General features: G+C 44.1%; 1 protein-coding gene across 5 annotated transcripts in view; it reads right to left on the bottom strand.

Annotated features, from left to right (window-relative positions):
* The window catches only part of SERGEF (secretion regulating guanine nucleotide exchange factor), a 195231-nt gene extending 184022 nt beyond the window's left edge, over window positions 1-11209 (bottom strand). For all 5 annotated transcript variants that reach the window (XM_081099598.1, XM_081099595.1, XM_081099597.1 and 2 more), the window contains exons 1-4: window positions 11112-11209; window positions 5432-5567; window positions 3907-4062; window positions 1386-1480 (exon numbers count right to left, since the gene is read on the bottom strand). In XM_081099598.1, the coding sequence (XP_080955724.1) occupies window positions 1386-1480; window positions 3907-4062; window positions 5432-5567; window positions 11112-11171 (447 nt within the window). In that variant the 5' untranslated portion in view covers window positions 11172-11209. The remainder of the gene's footprint in view (window positions 1-1385; window positions 1481-3906; window positions 4063-5431; window positions 5568-11111) is intronic.
* Between the last annotated feature and the right edge of the window lie 5635 nt (window positions 11210-16844).

Here is a 16844-nt window from a genome sequence, read left to right as displayed (position 1 = left end):
TTGATCTTCCCAGCCTTCAGAACCATGAGAAATAAATGCTTGTTGTTTAAGCCACCCAGTCTATGGTATGTTGTTCTAGCAGCCCAAACAGACTAAAGCACCATGGAAACCATGACCCAAGTAATACCCCGCAGATCAGCAACTGTAATTCAGCAGATGACAGAAGCAGACCAAGCTCTCTCCCTTGAAAATAGATCTCCCACTCTGAGTCAGAGTTTCAGGAAATTAGATAGGAGTGGAGCAGCTTAGGCGGCAAAACTCATTTTGGATCCCAGCATATTTCTCTTAAAATATTCCACAGTCCTATTATGATCACTTACACTATAAACTGCACCAAAATTTATACATCTTAAGTAAGATGCAGTGAAGAGTTCTGAACTAGGACCAGGAGTCCTCTTCTATACTCAAGCTGTTCAATATGGTGGCCTCTAGCTACATGTGATTACTGAAATAAAGAATACAAAATATCTCATGGATAAATGTATATATTAATGACATATAAAGTGAAATGATAATAGTTTGGATACACTGGATTAATTTAAAAGCTATTTAAATTAATTTTGCCTACATACCACAACATGAATAAAACTTGAAAACATCACGGGCAGTGAAAGAAGTCAGATATAAAAAGCCGCACATTAAAAAGAAAGAAAGGCCACCTATCGTATAATTTCATTTGTATGAAATGCCCAGAATAGGCAAATCCATAGAGACAGATTAGTAGTTGTCAAGGGGAGGGGAGGGGAGAATAAGAAGTGACTGCTATTGGGTGCACAGTTTCTTTCCTGGTAATGAATATGTTCTAAAATTAGATCATGGTGAAGGCTGCACATCTCTGTGAAAATACTAAAAAACACTAAACCATACATTTTTAAAGGGTAAATGCTATGGTATGTAAATTACATCTCAATAAAGTTGATATTTCAAAAATTAATCTCACCCATTTCACTTTATTTTTTTAAATGGTGCCATTAGAAATTTTTGAATTACATATATGGCTCACATTATATTTCTATTAGACAACACTGGCTTATACCATTTGCCTAATTTAGTGTCTATAGATAGGTAAGTCACTTCTATCTGGACCAATTTCTAACACAGTTCCCATGATTACTAATTTTAGAATTATAAAAAGTCATTAATGTCTTTATAAGACATATAACCTTTATTATTTTATTCCACAAAAATGTATAAAGTGTATGAGGATTAACTGAGGGTGTGTTTTTCTTTCCACTCACAACCTTCATGCCCCCAAGATAATTTTTCCCAGAAAAAACTGTTTTTCAGCTTTCAGGGACTCAGCCCGTCTGCGGAGGAATAACTGTAATACCCTGGAAATTCTTTAACAGGACACTGGGAAGGTGCATATCAGGTGATGTCCTTACCTCAATGGCCTGGGGAACCACACATTTTCCAGGCCCAAGAGGAACTCCTAATTGGCCAAAGGAGTTGGATCCACACGATAGAACCTGACCATTTTCTGCAAAATACAAACACTTAAGTCACAATCTAAGTAGTAAGAGATCTGTGACCAATGGGTAAACATTGAAGGAGCGAAGGGAATGAAAGGAGTGAGGGCCTGTGCTTCGGCACATTCAAACCATTAACACAATTTTCATTATTTTAACACTTCAGACCTTTCTCCTTGCCTTTCCCATACTCACCGCTTTCTCGCGGACGAGGGGTAACCTAACCAGTTGGTGAGTTTGGGAGAAGGAAAGAACAGAACACGTGTGGCTTGGCACCTTCCTCGCAGGCACTCTGGGCTGACACACAGTAAGGATTTCTACTTTAGGGAAGGCCTAGAGTTTTGGGGATAAATTTGGATCAAAGAACCGCTTGGCCTGACAATGAACCCTGTCCTCCAAATTAGCCTTTATCAGTAAAAAGCCAATAGTTTGATCTCCACCTGTCTCTATACCTTTTTCACAATTGGTTCCAAATATGAAAGGAAACAGAGTGTTATCTATGACTCCCTAAAACCAAAACACAGGCCCATAATGAGCACTTCACAAATGATAGCTATTATTTAGATTCTAGTAATTCCTACCATAGTCAACACACAGTCCAGAACCCCTCCATGGAAGAGAGATGGAGACACCCTAGCAGGGCTGCAATGACGGGACAAGAGTTCACCAGAGAGACAAGAGAGGGGCTGTTCCAGGCAGAGAACAACATGTACTATTCGGTATTATGAGAAAGAAAAGGAAAGGGAGTGAGGAGAATAAGAGCCAAGGCAACAACAGGAGTAGGTGGGGAACAATAATTAAAGGCCATGTGCTAAAAAGCTTGGGATGTGAGCTATGCATGTGAGAATCCACAGGGGTCTGAGGCAGGGCTGGGGTTGGTGGGGTTACATGATTAGAAGATGCTGTTGCCAGAGGACTGTGACAAAGAGGGACTTTAGTCAGAAATTATAGATGGTCCTTTGAATCCTAATGGCCAGCTAGATGGGGCAAAAATACTTTCAGGGAGAAGTCAGCTGATAAAGTATTTATTGTCAACTGATTCCCAAGAGCATTACAGTGGTCCCTCAGTATTTGCAGGGGATCGGTTCCAGGACCCCTTGCAGATACCAAAATCTGAGGATACTCAAGTCCCTTATATAAAATAGCATGGGACAATGCATACAGTTGGCCCTTTGCATTCTTGAATTCCTAATCATTGATTGAAAACACTGTACAGTGGGGCCTTGACTTACGAGCTTAACTTGTTCCGTGACGGAGCTTGTAACTCAAATTACTCGTATGTCAAATCTTAAAGTGAACAAGTGAGACACGTGATGCTGGGCGGATGTTGTGGCGTTCAGTGTGACATTCACTGCACCAACTAGCGGTAGGGTATCTGAAGCTGGCTCGTAACCCGAATTTTAGCTCGCAACTCAAAGCAAAAAATTGGCCGAGAGACAGCTCGTATCTCGAAAAACTCGTTAGTCGGGACACTTGTAAGTCAAGGCCCCACTGTATATACTACATAAATGATAACTATTATTTAGATTCTAATAATTACTACCATAGTCAACACACAGTCCAGAACCCCTCCATAGAAGAGAGATGGAGACACCCTAGCAGGGCTGCAATGACGGGACAAGAGTTCACCAGAGAGACAAGAGAGGGGCTGTTCCAGGCAGAGAACAACATGTACCATTTGGTATTTGGTTTTTGATCAGCAGTTGGTTGAATCCACAGATGTGAAACCTGTGGATACAGAGGACCAACTGTATTCTATTAACTCTTAGCCCCTATCCCTCTACATCCTATTCTGCTATCTGGCTGCACAGAAACAGAACAGTTCTGTCCAATCATATTCATATTTTGCAAGGGGAAAGCTACCATCACTGTTGTGGCAACTACAACCTTCCCCTGTGAGTAACCGCAGCTGGCACTCCTGTCCACCTAGCCAGCCGTGCAGCTATCATGAACTTCTGGGACAGGAAGTGGCCACCAAAGGTGATTTAGTTCATTCCCCGGTCTCTGGCAAAGGTTTACCAACTCAGCCCTAGCCGGTTTGGCTCAGTGGATAGAGCATCAGCATGCGGACTGAAGGATCCCAGGTTCGATTCTGGTCAAGGGCACATGCCTGGGTTGCAGACTCGATCCCCAAGAGGGGGGTGCAGGAGGCAGCCAATCAATGATTCTCTCTCATCATTAATGTTTCTCTCCCTCTCCTTTCCTCTCTGAAATCAATAAAAATATATATATTTTTTAAAAGTTTTCCTGCCCAAAGTTTTACTGTTTAAACTCTCCTTGCAGAAGACACCTCATAACTTTCTTTGACAACCATAGAGAACATTTGTGTGTGTGTTTTAAACCCGAAGAGGCTTTCATTTAATCAGCATCACCACCATTGCGCTCTTCTCACTCAAAGCCTTTGTGGTGACAAAGATTCCTCTAGCAGTGAACTCACCTGTAAGAATAATGGTGAAGTCCCAGCCACAGGCCACCTGTTGAATGGGACAGCCAATGAGGGATTTGCAGGGTGTAAAATACAGGACATCCTCTGTGTGACCAAGCCCCAACTGCCCGTCTTTGTTCAGGCCACAAACAAAAAGGCTTCCTCCATCTGTAAAATACAAAGGCTTTGGTGATAGTGTGCACAGGGGAAATTACAACTGCCAAAGATCTTTTCCCACCCACATTAATAAGCCATGTATGTTAATGTGCATTGAACCAAATGGCACTAGGCCAAGGGACTCAAATCTAGTATCTAAATGGAAACTCCAAATGCTAGAGTAGTGTCCAACTAATCACCAAATTGAGCACCTGCTGTAACAATAAAGCCAAATCTATTCTGCACTTGGACAGTGCCAGTATTGTTCTAAGAGGTTTCTGTGTGGGGCCCGTATCCTTTAAGCACAGGGCCTAGGGCCCACAATACCTTTAGAGGCCCACAAAAAATGTTTTAATTTTAAATTCTTTTAAAATCAGAAAAACTGCAGCTGGTGTGGCTCAATGGTTGAGGAATGGCCTATGAACCAGGAGATCAGAGTTTGATTCCCAGTCAGGGCACATACCTAGGTTGCAGGCTTGATCCCCAGTGGGGGCCATGCAAGAGGCAGCTAATCAACGATTCTCTCTCACCATTGATGTTTCTCTCTCTCTCTCCCTCTCCCTTCCTCTCTGAAATCACTAAAAATATACTTTAAAAAAATAAAATCAGAAAAATAAATGTAATAATAATGAATATATAATACTAAAACTAGCCTGGATTATATTAATCTTTACATCAATACAGCTGTAAAATATAATTTTTAATATTTCTTTATGGGTCCAAAAGTGCCAAGGACCCATAAAATGCAGCCGTTAATTCATTGGTTCTTTTTATCCACCATTAGTATCCCCATGGAATAAAAAAGAAACTGACAGAGAGGAATTAAGTAATTTGTCTAAGGCCATACAGATAATAAATAACAGAACCAGGACTTGAACCCAGAGTTTGCGTTCTTCACCAGGATGCACTATGCCCTCTTTCACAATGTTGTAGCACTTGTAGTACTTGTTAAGTTCCATCCTAGTTATTGCAAGGGAAACAAAGGAAAATACAAAGTTCTTGCTCTCAAGGAATATAAAAGCTAATTGCAGACTCCTAGCTCATATGCGAAAGTTAAGTAGCAATCTATGGTATAAAATGTGACATATTCTGCAACTCTGCCACTAATACGTCTTATAATCTTAAGCAATCAGTTTTCTTCTTTGAGCCTCATTTGTGTAATGAGATAGGAAGAGGGGGAGGGAGGTGGGAGTTCCAGGGGAGCCCAAATCTCTGAAGTTCTTTCAGCTCTGACAATCTAGGATTCTCAGATAACTTGGCTCTTTTACAAAAATGTTTTCCTCTACAAAATACAAAAGGCTGAAAGATGGTACTGTAACATCCTAGGGGGAAATGTCTAAATAAGAAAACAAGGGGCTATGTACTCTTGAAAGAAAGTTACCTGTGACAACAGCAGAGTGGCCCCCTCCTCCCGCGATCCTCCTGACACACACAGGTTTACAGAAGTCATTCAGTTGTTGGGGCAAAAACACGTCTTCCTTATGGCCAAGGCCAAGTTGCCCATAGCTATTTGCACCCTAGAAATAACAAACCAAGGATGAAAAAAGTATGGAAACCCCTTTATTTACCGCTCTACCTTTCTCACCCCGACAACATCTCAGAGTCTATATACAAATGATATTTCATAAGCTCATTCTTAAGAGGCTATTATATGCAACCCACACTTAGAAGGCAGCTCCATCCCCAGAACACTAGGCTTGCCAGGTGGGAGGAGCCCTTAGCATCCCCAGCTTAACCAATGATACTCCTCACCTTCCCCTTCCAATGCCCCAGCTCCCCTATGTTGCTTTTGAGGACAACATGGGAGTTCCTTCTGATACAATCGAATTACCTGGGATGGCTAAGAAAAGAAATAATGAAGGGAAATAGAAACGAAGTGCCAGGACTAGTTCTTGTCCTTTCTCCCCATGTCCCACAGGCAAAACCAGTAACGACTCTCTGTAATCAAAGTTAGCTAAGAGTTTTGTGCCCTCAAGCAGGGCATGTCATTGTTATTTCACCTGTACCGGTTAATAAAGGCGGATTTTGTAATCAAAGAAAACATGATAATTTCAAGAGAAACATCAAAAGTGCTTTATTCAAAGTAATGTCCATCGCTAGCTACACATTTCCCCCAATTTTCAGGTAATTTGTTGATACCGTCCCAATAGAACTTTTCTTGTTTTGAGGCAAACTATTCAGAGACCCAATTTTCCACTTCTTCCTATGTTTTGAGGTGCTGCTAGAAAGTGCGTGTGCCATCGAGCGGAACAAGAGGTAATCTGAAGGAGCAAGGTCTGGTAAATACGGTGGGTGGGTTAATACTTCCCAGGCAAGATCTTTTAACATGTTTTTAACTGGTTTTGAAGTATGTGATGGTGCGTCATTATGAAGCAAAATTACTTTGCCGTGTCTTCTGGAACATTCTGGTCATTTCATGATCAAAGCATGGTTCAACTTGATTCTTTGTTGTCAGTAGTGATCAGTATTAAGGGTTTTACCTGGTTTTAGGAGCTCATAATACACCACACCTTCCTGATCCCACCAAACACAGAGCATTGTCTTCTTTCTGAAGCGATTTGGCCTTGCAGTCGATGTTGATGGTTGACCTGGATCAACCCTTGATTTTGTGCATTTGGGACTCTCAAAATAAATCCACTTTTCATCGCCAGTCACAATTCGATGCAAAAAAGACTCTTTCGTGCCATTGAAGCACCATTTTACTGATGGCTTTTTGGTTTTCCATTTGTCTTTCGTTCAGTTGATATGGCACCCATTTTCCTTCCCTTAAAATCTTTCCCATTGCTTGTAAATGATCGGAAATTGTTTGCTGAGCAACGTTTACTCTTTTTGCAAGTTGTTTTTGAGTTTGACATGCATCTTCATCCAATAATGCTCGTAATTGTTGGTCTTCAAACTTTTTCGGTTGACCTGGATATTCTTTGTCTTTCACATCGAAATCATCACTTTTAAAGCGTTTAAACCAGCGTTCACAAGTATCTTGAGATGGAGCATGTTCACCATAAGCTTCCCGAAGTATTCAGCTGCACTTTTCTTCAAAATAAAGTAATGAATTAAAACTTCCTGCAAATGCTTTTTTTGGCACGGAATTCGACATTTTTAAGCGTAAAAATATGTATGATGTTAACACCTTCAGAAAATTTGACATATGAAATTTTGAAGCTTGCTGTCAATACAAAAAAATAGCATATATATCAAATCACATATATATCAACACATGTGTGACTCCATCTATTGAAAAAAATCCACATTATTAACTGGTACACCTAGTATGTGAAAGAGGGTGGCAATGATCTCTAAGGGCCTTTCCTAGTACTATGCTTTGTGACTCTGAGATTCACATGGTGAGATCCCTGGAAGGGGACAATATGTCTATCATTATTATACAGTAAAGGTCCAGATACGTTTCAGATCAGAATTTTATGGACTGTAGAAAAGTAATACATACATCATATACACTTCTGCAAGGTACAGGAGCAGCACCCCTTAAACAACAGTATTATTTCTGCAGTAAATGGTACACATACTCAGATTAAGTAGACAAAGACTATAAACAGCCTATGTCAGGTCAGTTTGGGGTGTTCAGAGCTTTTTGTTTTTGAAATTGAAGAGAATGGATTGTGGACCTGCTGAGAGACTCTAATTAAGATTTCAGGAATCCTTATAATTTCTCCAGGTATCTGCTTCTGGCTAGTATTTCCTAGAGATGAGTAATAAAATCTTTAAAATGTGTTTGTTTTCAAAATGCCTGAATGAGCAAAAGTGATTTAAAACAACAAGCTGGTTTGGCTCAGTGGATAGAATGTCGGCCTGCAGACTGGAGAGTACTGGGTTCGATTCTGGTCAAGGGCACATGCCGGGGTTGCGGGCAAGATCCCCAGTAGGAGGTATGCAGGAGGCAGCCCATTGATGGTTCTCTCATCATTGATGTTTCTATCTCTCTCTCCCTCTCCCTTCCTCTCTGAAATCAGTAAAAATCTATTTTAAAAAAATAAAACTACAAAAAATACATACACACCTAAAAACAAACTCCTGCCCCATGTCATCCTGGGGTGCAAGGACTCCATGCTGGAAAAGCAAGCCATGGCAGGGACACAGGTCCCAGAGGCCATCAGGGGCAATATTAGCTACCGATTACTGAGTGCTTTTCCCTGTGCTGGGCAATCACCTTTAACTCTCACAACAGAGGAGATGGGCATTGTCGTTCTCATTGTACAGATGAAAAAACTAAGGCTCAGAGAGGTTGGGAAATTTCCCATAGTCACATAACTGGGTAGGCAACTTTGTCTCTAAGAATAAAGAAAAAAAATTAAAAAAAATAAAAAATAAATATATAAATATATATATATATATACATATATATATATATCCTATATAATAAAAGCCTAATATGCAAATTGACCAAAGGGCGGAAAGACCGGTTGCCATGATGTGCACTGCCCCCTGATGGTCAGTCCCACAGGGGGAGCACCACTCAGCCAGAAGCTGGGCTCACAGCTGACAAGTGCAGCGGCAGTGGCAGGAGCCTCTGCCGCCTCCAAGGCAGCGGCAGCCCTAAGGAGCAGTGAGCCGAGTGGTAAGGAGCAGCGAGCAGGTGGGCAGTAAGGAGTAAGGGGTCCCGAACTGCGAGAGGGCACAGGCCGGGCTGAGGGGACCCACCCCGCCCCTCCCCCCCCCCCCAGTGCACAAAGTTCGTGCACCAGGCCTCTAATTAATATATATATACATATATAAAAATAAATAAGTATAATGAACCTGCTCAGAGCTTACCTGGCAAGAGGCTGACTGTATGACCCTATCTAACATAGTATCCCCATCACTTTTTCTTGCTTTCTTTTTCTTCACAGCACTGCCTGACATAACATTATATATGTTTATGTGTTTACTGTCTACCACCTAAAAAGTAAACTCCATGAAGGTAGGAACTTTATTTTGCTCACTGCTATTTCCCCTGCATCTGAATCTATGCCGGCCCAGAAAAGGTGTGCATATATTTTATAGTGAATGAATATAAGACCCTATGAGTCCCTACCTAGGAAAGATCAAATGCTTGCACAGGGTGACGTGGAGGGTGTATGCACAGGATTTCTCCATTAGCCCTGAGTTCTCGTGGCTGTCCCATGACCCAGGTTACAGGCTGCTGAACAGAAAGTCAGACACTGGCATTATGGAATTCAAATTACAATACCAAATTTTTGTAATGCAACAGGAGGCCCTAAATCCATGATAAAGCAAAGCAAAATGAAATTTTAATACAACCTATTACAGCTCTATTTGCCTCCAGGCAACACACCACACACACACACACACACACACACACACACACACACAACTCCAAGGAGGTAAACAGTCCCTGGGATGGCTAAGAAAAGAAATAATAAGACTGACTTGTGTTCCCCTAAAATTCATTTGTTGAAGCCCTAACCGCCAGGAGCTCAGAATGGAACTAGACTTGGAGACAGGGCTTTTCAAAGACAATGAAGGTTAAATGAGGTCATAACCATGTGGCCCGACACCAGTACGTATGACTGGTGTTCTTATAAGAAGAAACAGTGGGATGCTCTTGCACAGAGAAAAATCCCCCTGAGGACACAGCAAGAAGGCTGCCATCGCTAAGCAAGAGACAGGCCTCACAAGAACATAAACCTGTTCACACCTTGATCTTAGACTTCTGACCTCCAGAACGGTGAGAAAATAAATGTCCATGGTTTCAGCCCCCCAACCCGTGGCATTTTGTTATGGCAACCTTAGCAAACTAATACACAGATAACACAGCTGGAAGAACACCCCATCAGGTCTCCAAGCACAGCGGTGGGTTAGGTGCAACAGCCTTTTTGTTTCCGCACAGACAAGGCCACAGCGGAAAGGCTTTTTCTGTCAGATTTTCCTCTGTCCACACAGACCCCCGTCTCTGGCCTGGGAAAAGGCAGAGACACCACCCACCCCAGGCACACATTCAATCCCCAACTCCACCACCAGGTCAAGTATCACCTCAAAGATACTCAGACAACCGCCAGACTGCTCAGGCCACACCACACTCCCCCTTCTGCGAGTCTGCAGCTGACATTCAACAAGTGTTCCTTGTACTGATAATCACCGTTTTTTAAATTAGCGAACATATACTGGTTTTCACAGCAATATAGGTATCTCCCCACCCACACCCACACCCACCCCCCACCCCAAGCGTTAAGTCTTTCACTCGTGTTTTTCCCCAAAAGACCAGCCCAGGGGTCACATACAACAGGTATTAGTCAACAGATATTTACTGAGCCCCTTGCCACGTGCCAGGCACCGTGAACAAGACAGGCTCAGCACCCACCGTGCTGATGCTGACGTTCTAGCCAAGGAGACCGACATCCACAGATGACACACGGCATGAACACCGGGATACACGTTAGGAGGAACTAAGACACCGCGTCTGCTGGCTCCCGGGCATCCGGCGGAGGACCTGCCACGCACGCCTCTCCCCCAGCCAGGACATAAACGGGACCCTGCCTCTCCGGGCGCCAGTCAAACCAGGACCGCGCAGACCCCGCGCCCCCGACACGGGCAGGCGCCGGCCACAGCAGAACGGCAGCGATGGTGCAGGGTCTCTGCCTTTGTGCGCCGCCACACTCCGCAGGCCGCACTGGGAAGGAGGCTCCCGCCAGGCTGGGGCGGGGCTGGGGAACGGCCCTGTCCTCCGGGCCAGGCAGGGTGCGGGGCCCCGGTGACCCACAGGGTCCGAGACGGGCGATCCTCTCTCTTCGGGGCCATCCACGCCGTCTGTCCCGGAGCTCAGGCAGAACCAGACGCTCTGCCCCGGGGGCAGGTCCTTCCCACTGAGCCGCAGCCCCTCCGGCCCGACCCCACCGGCCAGCAGGCTCCCTCAGCCACGCCGCGAAGACCCTTCCCTCCGCCCTCTCCTCCTCCGCCCCCGGCCCAGGATCCTCCAACCGAGGCAGCGCCGGGCTCGAATCTCGGCCGCCCAGCCCCGGACCGCCCACGCGGAGGCCGGGAGCTCCCCGCCTCCGCGCGCCCCTCAGTCCCAGCCGCCCCGGCGCGGGGGCGGAGTCACGCACCCAGGCGAAGAGCGCGGCGGGCGCAGAGGTAGCATCCGAGGAAGGGGGCTCGAGCTCCATGCGGGGCCGCTCCACCGACGCTTCCGGGCAGGGCCGGCGCGGGGGGCGGGGAGGGGGCGGGGCCGGAGGGGGCGGGGCCGGCGCTGGGGGCGGGGGCGGGGGCGGGGCCGGCGGGCTGCACCTTGCCGCGGGGAATCAGGAGCGGGCGAGAGCCTACCAACAGCCTCCCAAGCTGCCTCCCAGTGGCCGGGCCGCGCGCTCTGAGAGTCTCCGCCCTCGGCCTCCAGTTTTACAGGGTCTCTCTTTGCCTTTACATATATATATAACATATATATATAATATATTTTCTTTTTTATTGATTTCAGAGAGGAGGGGAGAGAAACGCCAATGATGGGAATCATTGATCGGCTGCCTCCTGCACGCCCCCTACTGGGGATCGAGACCACAACCCGTGCATGTGCCCTTGATCGGAATGGAACCTGGGACCCTTCAGTCCACAGGCGGACCCCGACGCTCTACCCACTGAGCAAAACCAGCCAAGCCTTTGCCTTTATTTTTAATAATAATTCTGTAGATTGCACCACACTCCTTCACATTTTTATCCCCTTGGAGTCCCACGACAGCCCAGAGGGACTAACATGGTATCACCATTTGATGGGGAAGGAAGTGAGCCTGGGAAGCAGTGGGAAGAGTCCTGCCTCAGGGTCTTAGGCGGAACTCATTGGGCCTGCTCTGGGGCGCATTTGCAAAATTTAAGGGAGGGTAGATGAGGGTAGTGTCTTATATCGCTGGACTGGTGTCGACCTCAGTGCCTGGTAGGTATCGGGAATTTACAATGAGGAGCCTGGTGTGGGGACTCCTGCTGGGGCAGCCTTCTGACTCTCAGTGCTCTGAGCATGGTCCTGCCCTGATTCTGATCATCAATACTGGGTAATTTTCGTCCAACAAAGATTTTCACATAAAATGGCTTTTATCAGACATCCTCATACACTTTTGGTGGAAGCTATAAATAAGCACAAATTTCCTGAAGGAAATCTGGCAATGCATATTAGGAATATGAAGATAGATATTTACCCAGTAATTCCACATCTGATAATTTATCACAAGAAAATAATCAGAGCTGTGCACAAAGACTTAAACTGCAAGTTATGCCCTAGCCATTTTGGCTCAGTGGATAGAGAGAGCGTTGGACTGTGTACTAAAGGGTCCTGGTTCAATTCTGGTCAGGGGCACAGGCCTGGGTTGCGGGCTTGATCCCCAGTAGGGGGTGTTCAGGAGACAACCGACTAATATTTTAAACTGCAAGTTATTCTTGCAGTTTAAAATATTTTTTTCTTAAATTTACTGGGGTAACTTTGGATAATAACATATATTTTAGGTGGACAACTTTATAATATAACATCTGTATACTCTATTGTGTGCTCACCCTTTAAGTATTTTTTAAAAATATTTTATAGAGAGGCAAAGCAGCTCTTTGTTCTCGTGGGAACTTGATGTGCAAAAACTATACCATGTTTGCTGATTGTTTTATATGATTGGCCTTTTTTGTTCTGACAATTCCTTTCAAGCATGTGTAATAGGACGTAAAAATAGGACCCCCTTCTTGTCTCCATTTTGGATGAACCCTCAAGTCAATAATTGCTAATTACTCCCACATTATAAAGTGAGGTACAAGACCACCAATGCATAACTTGTGAAGGAGGTGTCTAGAAACCAGTGCATGACCTCCAGTCTATGAAAGAGTTGGAGAGGATGAGAAGGAATTCTGGTAGAATATGTGGCAATAGTTGTCAATGTGCTCTGAGCCCACACTCATCTCATGTCTAGAGAAAGGCAGGCCTCAGCAGGGCTACTTAGAGAGCTTGGTCTGTATCCCTCCGGACTGGCACCCAAAACAGGCTGCTGTGCAATTTGTGCTGAGAAATTCAAGGTGGATGTTCAGACAACTGATCTGATAGTTGAGCAAAGAGACATTGATGCTTTGGAGAGGTCTTTCATGTCCAATTTTTCATGACAAAGAATGTCTCAGTATCTGCCATGTGAGTGTTTTCCATGCATGAACAATAGTCTTAGACTGCCGGGAGCCGGTCCATGCTTGCTATTTCAAGGGACCTGGCATATATGGCATACTGTTCTTAAAATGTTTGCTCACCTTCTTGGCACTATGTGTTTTTAACCAAGGTCTCCTCTCTGAGAAAGATTGTTTCCCCAGGTAGGGATTTTCCCCTGAAGTTAGGGAGGGAATAAAACCTCTTAACTAAGTGCTAGGCGGGTAATTAATCACTTTAACTACGAATAATCATGCTTAAGCTACATAATCTTTACTCCCTGGAATGGAGATAAGAAACGCCCTAACCTTTGTAATAGAGATTGATAGGATTGGAATCAACTGGTATAAATACAGTTGAAACAAGACAACAGCAGACAGAACTTAGGAGACAGAGAGGAGAGACAGAAATTGGCACAGAACCTACACAGAACGTTCTCTAGAGACAGAAGAACTTCGCTGGAGAGAACATGGCAAAAGATCCTGGATTGAACCTGACTACAGAAATTGGCAAGAGAAACTGACTAGTACCTGGTGACTGAACCTGGCTGGAGAACCTGGACAGAACCTGGCTGGAGAACCTAGCGAGGGAACATGGCTACAGAACCTGGCTGGAGAACCTGGAGAACCTGGCTGGAGAACCTAGCAAGAGACCATGGACACAGAACCTGGCTGGAGATCCTAAGCAGAACCTCTCTGGAGATTGAGACCAGAACTTGGCTGGAGATCCTGGCTAGGCTGCTGATCAACTGAACGCTGCCTCCTTGTCATTCCTTCTTCGCCGACTCCGTCCACACCTTTGGGGACCCCTGGACCCGCTGGGGTTGGACCCCGGCATTAGACCCCATCCCAGGGGATTCTGGAGGGCTGGAGTGACACTCCAAGAAAGCTGACCACTAGATTCTTAGAGGCTCAGGGAAAAGAGTTCAACAGCCCAGACAGAGAGGTACATTTACCCACATCAAGAGATTCCAAGAAATGAGGTGGTAAGGGCTTTCAAAACTCCCACAGAGAATGGGTCAGCACTAAATACTTACCAAGTATACAAAGCACTGATGCCAACTCACAACAGTATCAGACAAAAAAAAAAATTCTACTCCTTACCTCTCCTTTTCACCACCATTCCCAAACCCTGCAGGAGCCAGAGGCATCCTAGAGTAGGGAAGGAGGAGCAAGAAAATAAAGAAGCAAGGCACAGCCCGTTCACCATCGGGTGATGGGAGCCTGACAGCCAGGGGTGGGACCGAGAGGTCAGCCGGTCCTGCCCCCTCGCTGACCCCACCCCCGCCACAGGTCGCCCTCTGTGTGTGGTGCAACCGGCAGGATGGGGGCCTTGGCCTGGCACCACCCGCAACCTCGGCCACCCACCCCCGGTCCCCACTCGCCATTGGGCGATGGGAGCCTGCTGGACAATGAAAAGGACCAAGAAGTGGTCAGTGAACCTCATAGTGACTGGTCAAGCGGTCATTCTGGTCGTTCTGCCATTATGGTCACTGGGCTTTATTATATAGGCTATTCATGGGCTTTTAAAAAATATATAAGGATGTGATAGATTTCTTAAACTAATACAATTGCTAATATATTTAAATGAGTTAACATGTTTGACCAAAAAATAAATGCTTGCTGAGAACATGAATTTTGTATCCATTTATTATCCAGTTGAATAACAAACTTGCAAATCATAAATGTATATTATGTAGTAAAACAAAGACTACACTGAAATAGACCTCAGTATCTTTATATATTCCCTAGAAATTAAATATATGCACTCTATTATATGTCTTTAAAAAGTTCCAGGATTTTTTCTTTTTTCCATTTGGAAGCCAAATTAAAAGTTAACTCTAATTCTGTATATTTTGGTGGAGCATTACTACTGTACAATTCCAAATGACAGAGTAGGCAGATTAAGAAATGTAGACACTCTAAGGACCAGCTTTTGGAGCTTTCTTCAAAAAGTCAGGAAAATGCATATCATAATGTCTGAGTAACAACCCACTGGTTAAGAATCATGACCCACCATTGCGCCTGCGCATGGCGCCGGGGTTCAAGCTGCAGCGCCAGAGCACTTGCTTGCGCATAACTGGGGCCAACTGCTCCCCACCGGCGGCCCTTCAAGCAAGAGCAACAGGGCAGAGGAAACAAAAGAATCATGAACCAAACTTTTGGTTCAATTCTCTTCCTAGATGCTTTCAAGATATATATTTAAGTGCATGAAAACTCTAAGACTCTCAGGATTCCTGATTTACCAAATATCACAAATCCAGAGGTTAGAAGAATTGAAATCTATCCTTAAATATTTCCATTATTATGAAGTTGTGAATTATAATGGTTGTGCCTTTAAATATTTATTTGTGTGCTTTAGTCGTAGAGTGATTTTAAATACTATCATTTTACAATTCAATAACTATGATTCTTCACCATAATCAAAGTGGTATGAAAATAACCAGATACAGCCCCCGCAGGTTGGTTGAGCATAGTTCCATGTACCAACAGGTCACCGGTTCTATTCCCAGTCTGGGAACATGCCCAGGTTGTGGGCTTGAACCCCAATAAGGAGTGTGCAGGAAGCAGCTGATTGAAGTTTCTCTCTCACATCAATGTTTCTCTCCCTCTCTCTTCCTCTTTCCCTAAATCAATAAAAACACTTTAAAAAATAGATACACTATGCATAGTTTGCTGTTATTTGCCATCTATCATGGTTTGCTTATAATAGATGTCCTTGCAACCAAACAACCAACTATAAACTAGCTAATGAATATTTTAAATGATTTTAGATTAGCCTAGATCAATTTAATATCAAAAATATATTTAATAGTTAATCACCTATTAAAATTTATAAGCAATGTAAAAATATGAATTACCTTTCCCAACTCTGTCTTCTGCTAACCCAAGGACAATCCGTCACAATACTGGGGCTACATGTCTGAGTACGGGCCTTGCAAGTAGCACCCCCACCAAGTTCCCTTGGACCCATGAGTAGGACAGATCATCTAAAATAAAACCAGTGTCATGCAATGCCATTGAAAAGAAAGTTTTAAAAAGAATTGTCATTTGGGAAGGGGATCCCTAGTGCCTACAAAATAAAAGCCCCAAATTCTTAGTCTGGTCTTAAGATTATACCCCAGTTGACCTTTCCAGACTTAGCTACTCCTATCCCTATAAGAATGTACCCTTGAAGCTAGACAGCTTGCTCTTTATTGGGTAAGCTTCATGTGCAAAGCCCTCTAAACTGTTGTGCATGCTAGCAGCTGGTCTCCTATTAAAATCAGGGGTTTGAATGTGATTGAGCTTGGCACAAATTCAGTGATACATAAGATAGCTTAGAAATAAGAGGATTTAGGTAACTACATGGACCAGCTCCATAATACCTATAAAGGTATTGTTTTTTATTGTTGACAATCCTATGAAGGTATTTTAAATGCTCATAAAAGTCATTTTACTCAAGAAGGATTGGGAAAAATAGAAGGCAGGGACTAGATATATCTATTGGGTCAAACAACTTCTCTATAAAAACAACAACAGGTAGTCATGGATTGTATGATATGTGAATAATATTTCACTAAAACTGTCACCCAAAACAAAAACAGGTGGTGGCTAGCATATCCAGGCACAAATTTTCAAAGACTAATGGGCCATTAAGGAATAGGAGTAGAAAATATGGTTTGGCTGCTATCCCTCCATGACCA

The sequence above is a fragment of the Myotis nattereri genome (genome assembly GCF_964212035.1).
Source record: "Myotis nattereri genome assembly, chromosome: 9".
In the NCBI taxonomy this organism is placed as follows: domain Eukaryota; kingdom Metazoa; phylum Chordata; class Mammalia; order Chiroptera; family Vespertilionidae; genus Myotis; species Myotis nattereri.
The sequence above is the reverse complement of the archived record's forward strand: the minus strand, read 5'-3'. Positions and strand labels throughout refer to the sequence as shown.